General features: G+C 37.6%; 1 protein-coding gene across 3 annotated transcripts in view; it reads right to left on the bottom strand.

The window, feature by feature from the left end:
- The window catches only part of CRISP2 (cysteine-rich secretory protein 2), a 29,561-nt gene continuing 19,395 nt past the window's right edge, over window positions 582-10,747 (bottom strand). For 2 of the 3 annotated variants that reach the window (XM_013973742.2, XM_018038491.1), the window contains 5 exons: window positions 10,421-10,508; window positions 6,410-6,555; window positions 5,915-6,012; window positions 3,304-3,392; window positions 582-1,150 (listed from right to left, as the gene is read on the bottom strand). In XM_013973742.2, the coding sequence (XP_013829196.2) occupies window positions 1,023-1,150; window positions 3,304-3,392; window positions 5,915-6,012; window positions 6,410-6,555; window positions 10,421-10,508 (549 nt within the window). In that variant the 3' untranslated portion in view covers window positions 582-1,022. 3 annotated transcript variants of the gene reach the window in all.

The raw sequence follows: 10,747 nt of genomic DNA, 5'->3' as shown, positions 1-10,747 counted from the left end.
TCCCACGAATGTGAAGGTATTGGGTTGGCCAAAAAGTTCATTACAGAGTACAGAAAAACCCAAACAAACGTTTGGCCAACAAATACATGTGTATTTCTGTACTGACTTTTTTTTTAACACAAAAAATAGGATACCAAATCAGTTAAGTGAAAGTGAAGCTTCTCAGTCATGTCCGACTCTTTGCAACCCCATGGACTGTAGCCTACCACGCTCCTCTGTCCATGGGATTTTTCCAGGCAAGAGTACTGGAGTGGGGTGCCATTGCCTTCTTCACAGGATCTTCCTGACCCAGGGATGGAACCTGCATCTCCCACATTGTAAGCGGACGCTTTACTGTCTGAGAGACCAGGGAAGTCCTACCAAGCCAGTTAGGAGGAGATCAAAGTCAAAAAACAAAAAGCAAATGAGAATATAACTGATTCATTTTGCTATAATTATTGTTAAAGTTTAATTTTATAAGCAGCTGTTTTCAGAAATTTTGCTTTGTCTTATTGTTTATCTGGGCTGAGTCTAACTAGGGTTATGTATAAATATTATAAAATATGATTTTATATTTTAGTTATTTAAATCACATCCATATGTTTGCTTAGATAAGTTCTTTATTCTTTAAGTTGTTTGCTTTTGTTTAAAGAAGAGGTTGGAAAAATTAGGTAGATGTCAAGTTTTGAATTCATTCTAAGGAGTGACAATGTTACAGTCTTCTTTTTTTGGCGTGTTGTTTCAGGAAACGTAACTATTTTAATCCAGACTAAATCCTGTGGTTGTACAGCTTTCAAAATCTTCAATTTGATTCAGTTAATTAAAGGTAACATGACAAGTTTGTATCAGTCCAAAGTCATCATTGAAGACTATGCTACTTTTGTAAATTGCTGTATGAAAGAGATCTCTGTAAACATCCAGGAGAAAAAAGGTTCATTACTGTTGGGAATCAAATGTGTATCTAACAGTCTCCCTCCTGGCATGTGTCAACTAAATGGTGCAGCTTTTCTCCATTTAGTCCCACACAATGCAAATCGGGCATTTCAGTAAATTTTGCCTTCACACAGGCAAGTGGCCTTGCATTTTTCCTTGAGCAGTTCGTGTTGACAGCCAGCTGTTTTCTTCAAGGAGTCACAGTTACTGAGGAGATCTTCATACTCGCAAGTATTGGCTGTAACAGAACAGATGAGTTAACATCATTATCGTTTTCCTCAGTAGCAACAAAGCAATCCACACATTCAAAGTGCACACACAAGGCAGTAAGACAGGATAAGCAAGTCAGGGTCACTTACACCATGAAGGGCCTTTCACTTCTTCAAGGACATACGAGGTGCCTTAGCTGAATGCACTGATCAACCCACCACTTTTCATTTTGAACTTGGTGGTATTTTTCTGAAATGAATTGACCTACTTTGCTTCCTTAGCAGAGTGTGAAATGAAAATACCTACAGACTCTACTATGGGACATACCAGCCACACAGAGCTATTTAAACTTAAATTATTCTAAATTAGGTGAAATTAAAAATTTGGCCCCTTAATCTTACTAGCCACGGTGTTCAAAGACCACTTGAGACCAGCAGCTACTGGTAAGCTAGTCTGGTAATGAACACTGGCTATTCTAAGTCTTGTCTCTTAGCCCTGTCCATTGTTCCTCATTCACTTTGCCAGTAATGCCGTCAAGACATTCAATTTCTTTATTTGGCTTCACTGAGTCTTAGTTGTGGCAAGTAGGATCTAATTCCCTGGTCAGGGATCGAACCCAGGCCCCCTGCATTGGGAGGTTGGAGTCTTTAGCCACTGGGCTACCAGGCAAGTCCCTCAATTTCAATTTAATTCATGTTTTTCAACAGTTTTCTAACTGAATTCCATTCAATAGTTTCTACACACCATTGCTAGAAAGCTCTTTATAAAACATTATTCTGACCTTGTTACTCTTTTGTTGAAAACCTTCGAATTGTGTGCTTATTGCTAATAGGAGAAATTCCAAGCTCCTTAGCAAATATAGCATTCAGTAGAGGTAGAGATATTCCACATTTTTTTAAGTTGATATTTTTCCTCTAGTTGACTCACAGTTCTGACATCATCAATATTCTGAATTCTAGTTCTGTAATTCAGTAAGAAGGACTGTGGACTATAGATGAACTCATTTGAAGGTAAAAATCTCAGAGAATGTCAACTCTACTGTTTGTAATAATTTTAATAAAAGTTTCTCAACTATAAAAAGCCAGCAGCTATTTTTGTTTCAGATCATAATAACTTTAGAAATGGCATTTATAACATTTATTTTAGTCCTTCCCTTTCAACAATGTTCATGGACTCTATGAACCAATATCAAGTACAGGTTGGATTTTATCATTAAAAAATGTGCATACAATCATGATTAAATTATAGGATTGTGATCATTTATTATGTTAATCACCACACTTCCAATTATACTTAGAAAAAAATGCTAAATCATCATGAGGGACTCATTGCACATAAAAAAATATTTTATTTGTGTAGACTGAGCTGTAATGTGGTCTCACATCCTTAGATTTATACATTTTGCTCTTTCAAAATGCAATCTTTGGTGTAATGGTATTAATGTTGATAAAACAAACTATCAGAAGCATGGATGTATAGCTGTTAATGAGCTCTCCATGGTCAAAAAAACAAATTAATTCTAGATGTTCCATTTCATCTTACATGTGGTAATATAGGCACACCTCATTTTATTTCATTTCACTTTATTGTGCTCTGCAGATATTGTTTTGTTTTTTAAAAATTGAAGGTTTGTGGTGACCCTGCATTAAGCTTATCTATTAGAGTCATTTTTCTGAAAGTACTGTTTATGTTAACTGAAGTACATTGGTTTTAGACATCCTACTATTTCACACTTAATAGACCACAGGATAGTGTAAAATAGTTTTTATGTGCACTGACAAACCCCCAAATGTGTGTGACTTTCTGTAGAGTTATCTCTTTCTTTTAGTGAGGTATGTCTGTACTATTTTCATTGCAAAAAATACGAAGGTTATTGAAGTGTGTAAAATCTTTACTTACACTCTGTTGAGTAATCGTTTTGTCTTTTGCATAAAGACCTTATTTAAATTTTTTAGGAGATTTCTTAATCCATAAAAAGAAAATTAAATACCAATTCTTTTTTTTTAACTAAAAAAAATTTTTTTGGACCACTTTGTGTGGCATGTGGGATCTTAGTTCCTTAACCAGTGATCAAACCCATGTCTCCTGCATTGAAGCACGGAGTCTTAACCACGAGACCACCAGAGAAGTCCCTAAATATAAATTCCTGACTATAATACAAGTTAATCATTTCACACTTACTGCATAATCCATTGTCACAGTTATCGGGGCAACTGCCACAAGGTGCTCCTTGTTGGTAAGGGGTATTCTTTTTACTCACGTTATTACCACTGCAATTTAAAATACACAGTGTTAAATATTTTTCACTTTGCTGTTTGGTTGCCAAGAGCAACATCAATCACTCAAGGTATGATAGGTTATTAAATGTTTTTAGTTATGTTAACAAAACTGAAACATTACAATTTCCAACATGTAGATAATTTAGACAACATCCAAATTAAGGAGACACTTCATACACATTGACCCATCTCCTTGACTCTAATTCTTCAGGCTGAGCAACTAAGTTGGCATAATTAGTTTAAAGCTTTCAGAGTACATTTTTGTGGCTGTGTTGCCACAAAAACTGTGTTGTTTTCATCTCCCAGTTGTTGTTTAGTAGCTAAGTTGTGTCTGATCCTTTGTGACCCCATGGACGGTAGCTTGTTAAGCTCCTCTGCCCATGGGATTTCCCAGGCAAAAATACTAGAGTGGGTAGCCTTTCCCTTCTCTAGGGAATCTTCCCAACCCAGGGACTGAACCAAGGTCTCCTGCATTGCAGGCAGATTCTTTAGCATCTGAGCCACCAGAGAAGTTTCAGTCAAACTGGTAAGGCTGCTCACCTCAATGAGTCTGACTAGGAGTAAATATATCCCTTACAGAGACAGGGGAAGGTCCTGGTGGTAGGGGGTTGCAGTATGAAAAAGAATACTCAATGTTACAATATAATTTTATATTTAAAAGGGGATAAATACCATAATTTCTCTACTATGAACTAGGGACAACAAATCTCCCATATATATATCACATTAAATATACATATTTTTAATTTCTAGATGATGTTCTGATACTTAAGTGATTTATGACGTGTATGTCTGTGGGCCTGAAAAGCTAGGGAAGGCTTGTGAGTTTCCAGAGGTGGTATGTGAGAGATGTTTATATTTACTAAAAAAAGAACATTAGTTTTAAAAGTTTTGATAAATACCAATATCCTGGGTATAATCAATTACAGTGACTAATTTGTAATTCACTGATGATCATTATCCTATTGACTGTTTATGTAATTCATTGGAAAATACACGGGAATCCAAATCTCAGCAGTGTCAAGGGGGTCAAGGGCCCAAGGCAATGTATCTGCATCTCAGGCTCCCTGCACAGAACACAGCAGTATGCGTGGTGGCTGCCCTTGGAGAAAGGATGACACAGATACAGAAGTGTTCCCGAGGTTCTCTCACACCTGCTTTTCCTCATTTTTCACGCCAACTCTCACTTCAAATGCCTGGCTCCAAATGCCTCGTCTCTCACAGCCAGGCAGTGAGTTTGGATACATTGTCCATCTCCCCCCCCATATCTGTGTGGTCCTTCTATGTACAGTAGCTATTCCATCAGCCCGCATGTCTTCTTCAGGAGGACCTGCTCTGTATGTGGGTGCAGATTCATTGTCTCCAGGGGAGGAGATCAGTTCAGCATCTTCTTAGGCCTCAATTGTCCTTCTCCAAATGACCTACCAATTCTGTTAATACTAAACTCCAATAGCTGTTTGCAGGAAAATGACTTTGGAGGCCATACTCCTCAAACAGGAAGTCCATGTGCCTGGTCACCTATGGTGGCTTAATCACTAAATCGTGTCTGACTCTGGTGACCCCCCATGAACTGTAGCCCTGCAGGCTCCTCCGTCCATGGGATTTTCCAGGGAATAATACTGGAGTGGGTTGCCATTTCCTTCTCCAGGGGATCTTCTCAACCCAGGGATTGAACCCAGGTCTCCTGCATTGCAGGTGGTCTCCCGCATTGCAGGCAGAGTCTTTACCAACTGAGCCACCTATAGTATTAAGTAAATCCTGTAGGAGGCTTGGTTTTGGGGACCCCCTGCCTGTAGTAGTAAAGAATTCCAAGTTTTAAAAGAAATCAAGACTAACAGATATCTTAAGGTTAGGTCTTCAATGTATTTGTAGGCTTTGTTCTGGATAACTTCAAACATTTTGCTTACTGAAAAGCATGTTTCCTGCTATAAATAAAGACGTTAAGGATTGTTCATAATGGAGTTTTTTGTGAAAACTTCTAAGAAACAAAAGCTTAAGCTGTTACCTTTTTTTGGACTCTGAAATGTATTAAAGATCTCTTGAAAAACCTAATGAATCATTTCTAATGATGATAACATGCATGGCTTTTAAGATAGGTAGGAGTTGGAATATTCTAGCAGAAAGGGCTGACACACTTTACTATCCTTTATCTTCTACTCCACTACTACCTCTTGCTTAGCCAACAAGCTTCCACTTTCCTAAGATGTGAAATTAGCAAGAATTATTGACACCAAATCTAGAGATTTGGTGCTCAGGGAATAACCTTGAGCTCTAGGGAAAGGGGACTGAGAGAAAAGACATCAGCTCATAACTGAGGAAAGTGTTTCAGGGACTGAGAACTCAATCTCTTCTCTGATAAGCTGAATGTATCTCATTTTAAAAAGCATTTCCAAAAATTTATCCCTTCCCTTTATTGAAACAGGCCTTTTATTTTGATTGGTTAAATATAAGAGTATTTTAAAATATTAAATTGCCAATGAATTATTGGTATAAAGTTTAAAGTGTATACTTACGCAGGACAGTATTGGCACACATAGTAGTATTTTAGACTCTCTTGATTGGGACAGTAGGCAATTCCACATCCAACACGGAAAGATGAATACCAGACAAGCTACAAATCCATAAGGGAATACATGAGAGTACATTAAAGAAGGGGGGTAAATATTAAAGTGCAAATAATAGCAAATATAAAACAGCGATTCATTCTTATGGAAAGTCTTATGGAAATATTTAAACCACTGAAACAAAGTCACAAACTTTACAAATATTAAATTCCATGTATATTCACTACCTTATCCATTTCTAATGCTGGAAAAGTACAGAATGTACTTCCCTGCTAAGAATTTTGCAGACCATGGTAAAAATGGTTTGAAATGAAATACCAGCCAGATGCCAGGATTCTATTATATTCAAGCTCTTGGAAACTGAACATTGGAGTTGGTCATCATTTGGAGAAGCTTTCTCTGTTAGAGCATTTGTGGCCAAAATTTTTCATTTGTTCTGCTTACCTGAGTATAATGTCCAACAATTGCACTGGCGCTCTTTGGTCCTGAACCGTAGACAAAATTGTGGTGCTCGTCAAACCAGCTTTGGATTGCATCTGACCAGGCCATAGGGTCACTTGACATGTACAGATTTTCACCACATTTTGTACCTAAGGAGGAACAGATCACCATGAAGACAAGCACAAAGCATGCCAAGGCAAGAGACGTCAACTACACGAACACAAGAATGTTACCCTTCAAACTCTGCCTATATGTTCTAACTGTAATACATTAAAAAAGCGCTTCCGTTCCTAATCAATTACAAAGCTAAAGAGAAGACAGATCTACCTAGCCCACTGAGACTGGTCACAGCGTGCAACCTTTGAATAGGTCAAGAGCACTTTATTCTAACAAGGACCCACTGCATAGCACAGGGAACGATATCAATATCTTCTAATAACTTAGAAGAGAATGTAGAAAAAAGAATACATATATTTATATATATGTATATTTGAATCACCTTACTGTACATCTGAAACCAACACAACATTGTAAATCAACCTTATTTCGATAAAAATGAAAACAAAACAAATCCTTCTCCTTCTGGACTGTCAAAGATACCTTCTTTTTCACACTAAATCCTTTATGTGTATAATGTGTGTACTTTCGGCTTTGTATTATAAGCTTGAGTAAGGCAGCAAACAACTTCTATTATTTCTTTCCTCTTACTCACCCTCAGTAGTGATTGTTCACATATAAGAGCTAGAATAAAGATTTATGATTATGATTTGTGTAAACTTTGGAGAAAAAAACTTTATAGGCAGTTTTTTATTTTTGGCTGTGCCACAGGGCATGTGGGAATTTACTGGAAGCTACACTGGAAGCCCCCTTCCTGAACCACGAGGAAGTCCCCCACAGATAGCCTTTAAGACCTCTAATCAAGAGGCAACTGACATCAGGAGGAAGACAACTTTCAAAACTTGTTGATCTTTCCTTAATCAATAAATCATAATGTCTCAAAGCCAAACCCTCCTCAGGGAGTTAGGCAGGAAGGACTTTGCAGAAGGTGACATCAGCAGAATGTTGGGACAGGAAGCTTTGGCCTCTCCTAGCCCCAACAGACACACTGACTCAGCAACAATTCATGAACTGATTGCCCTCGTGAGAAATTAAGAAACAAATTTGAAGGCTTCATCCTCTGAAGGATATACAACCAGACTCCCTGAAGTCTGTAGGGAAATTGGAAAACCCTCTTGCAAGAGTCCCTACCCTCGGCACAGTGCCATACGATCAGAAGAGACTCCCTAGCTTCTAGCTTCTCCCAGGGGAGGGAAGGAGTTAGTTCGTGCGTCTGGCAACCCAAATGTTCCAAGGGGACTCCCCACAGGGCTGGCTTCTGTCTTGCTAGTGTTGGAGTTCTAACAATCGGGTACAAAGGGAGATAGTGACTGGGCTGATAGATCCCATAACTCCTCCTGGGTCAGCGCCAGAGCAAACAGATGAGAAATCTTAGCTCTGAGCTCTACTCTGGGAGGTAGAGTTGATCAATGTGTACAGTGCTCCAGTTTCTCTGGGGTTACCCAAAGAACTGGCACCTTCCTTGTCAGTCCTAGAGATTGTCTTGCTCCCTAGGGGAGAACAGAGTTGGCAATTTGGATTGAGAGATATCATAACCCTTTTCTACAGCTCAGCACAGGATAAGCAGAAAAAGACCTCAACTGCCTGCTTCTCCCTGGGGAGGGAAGAAGCTGGTTTGCTTATCTGATGCCACACATTTTCCAGAGGCTGCCTGAGCAACTGCCTCCTCATTTGCCTGTTTTGGAATGCTCACAAGACCTAGCATAAATTCACGGTCTGGGGCTAGTAAGAACAGAGACAGAGATTTGGGCTGGTGGTTGCCATAACTTTCCTTCCTGGTTCAGCACAGAGTGAGCAAACAAAATACCCTAGTGGCCAGCCTTTCCCTGGGGAGAGAGAGAAGTGGATGGAATGTCCAGAAGTCCTTTATTTTTTTTTCCCCTGAGAGCTTCCTGAGGAAATGATTGAGAATCTTTTCTGACCACAATGGACTTGAAGAGGCATTTTTCCAAAGATAATATACAAATGGCCAACAGGTATATGCAAAGGGACTCAAAAGTCAGTAATCATCAGGAAAATGCAGATCAAAACTAGAGTGAAATATATAACCTTACCCCTGTTCAAGATGTTATTAAAACAAACAAACAAAAAGACAGCACGTGATAGCAAGGATGTGGAGAAATTGGAATCCTTATATATTCTGTTGGTGAGAATGCAAAATGGTACAGTTGCTGTGAGAAACAGTATGGAGCTTCCTCAAAAAATTAAAAGTAGAACTATCAAATGATCCAGCAGTCCTGAGTTTGAGTATTTATCCACAGGAACTGAAATCAGGATCTCAAGGAGATATTTGCACTGTTATGTTCATTGCAGCACTATTCATGACAGCCAAGATGTGGGAACAACCTAAGGGTTCATCAGCAGATGAATAGATAAACAAAACGTGGTCTATACATACAGTGGAATATCATTCATTCTTAGAAAAGAAGGAAATTCTACAACACGCAACAGCATGGATCAGCCCTGAGAACATTACGCTAAGTGAAATTACCTAGTCACAGAAAGACAACTAGTGCCTGATTCCATCCTTGTGAAGTATCTCATAGAATCTAAACGTGGCATGCTGGTTACATTCATAGAACCTAAAAGTAGCATGGTGGTTGCTGGGCTTGGGGGAAGGGAGAATGGGGAGTTACTAAACAATGGGCATAAACTTTCAGGGAAACTAGATGAATAAGTTCTAGATATCTGATGGACAACAAGGAATCTGTAGCTAACAATACTGTATTACACATTTAAACATTTCTTAAGAGAGTAGATCACATGTTGAGTCTTTACTATCATAATATCTTTTTTAAAAATTGAAAAAAACGTGTCCTTACCACAAAAAAGAATTTGACAAAGAAATAAGTGCCTTGTAGTCCAGAAAATTTTCCCTACCTTTTTTAGCCCTCATTTAATATTTACACTTTGGTGACTTGAAATACAATGTCTGTGTGCTCCTTAAAGAGAGTATAAAACATTTGTGAATATCTCCTTTAATAGGGAAACACAGAAACTAAGAATCTAACAGTAAACTTGGATTTTTAAGGCCATTTGTTCCAATATTCTACTGAATGCAGTCACTTCTTGTAATTTCATCATAATGCTTGCATCCAATAATATAAACAATAATAATTCTGCTGAAATAACAGGTAAGCTATTCACTGCTTTTAAACTGGGCTTGTCACATATCATGCTTAATAATGTAAAATATTTTATGTAATGTTTATGCATACAAGTTTTTTTTCTTCCATGGTTTTTATGATCCTTGATATGTCTTATAATTTTTTTGAGTCTATTATTCTATACATTATAGGCACAGAGTCTATATGAAATATTTGACAGTTTGTTATCAGAAATGTATAAAATGAATCAATACACCCTAAATATCAATCCTGATTTTAAAAAGCTTATATATTTTTAGTGTAAAATTTAGGAACAATTCAACATATTTTAATACATTTTGGGAATGTAAAATAAATGGATTTCAAAACACCAAACAGCTACACGAAAAAGGCAAAGGGTGAGAAATTAGGAAGCCTGGTTAATTTTCCAATGTATGACACTCTTTCCTATTATGTTTTTGCATAATACATTCCTTCACATCCTTATTTTTTAGTCTTGAAAACTGGAAAAATGATTATGCATGGCCTCTTTACCATGAGCTGGTCAAGAGGAACAAATGAGATGCTGCTTAAGAAATAAATCTGTATAATGGAAACAATCAACAAACACAATATAGTACTTTTTTGTGTACTAGTATGTATCTCTCTCTATACAGACACTTTATTTTAAACATACAGCCACATATTTATTCACAAAGTCTTCTTAGTACAATGCCCCAGAGCGGTCTATCTTATGCATCTAGTATTTTCTTTACTCATTTATTCAGAAAACATTTATTGATGTACGTACTGGTCTTTCGTTCATTTGGATCGCTGTGTTCTAAAGTGCACTTGTTTGCCCACTTCTGGGCATTTGCTGTTACGTCTCTGCTCCATTCCTAAACGTCCCAAGAAAAACAAAATGCACAAAGATTCAACTCCAATGAAGTACACGCTTCAAAATCTGATTGGTAGGCTGATTTTGCACTACTTTAAAACTTCTGCAGATATGCTAGGTTGGCCAAAAAGTTATATTATCATCTAAGTTATAACATTATCTAATTGTCATTGGTATTAAAATGTCTTTTATTTGCATATGTGTGTCTTTATTTGTCCCAGTGCCAGCTACCATACAAAG

This window comes from Capra hircus, chromosome 23 (genome assembly GCF_001704415.2).
Source record: "Capra hircus breed San Clemente chromosome 23, ASM170441v1, whole genome shotgun sequence".
Taxonomy (NCBI): Eukaryota; Metazoa; Chordata; class Mammalia; order Artiodactyla; family Bovidae; genus Capra; species Capra hircus.
Note: the sequence above shows the minus strand (reverse complement) of the source record. Positions and strands in the feature narration are given on the sequence as shown.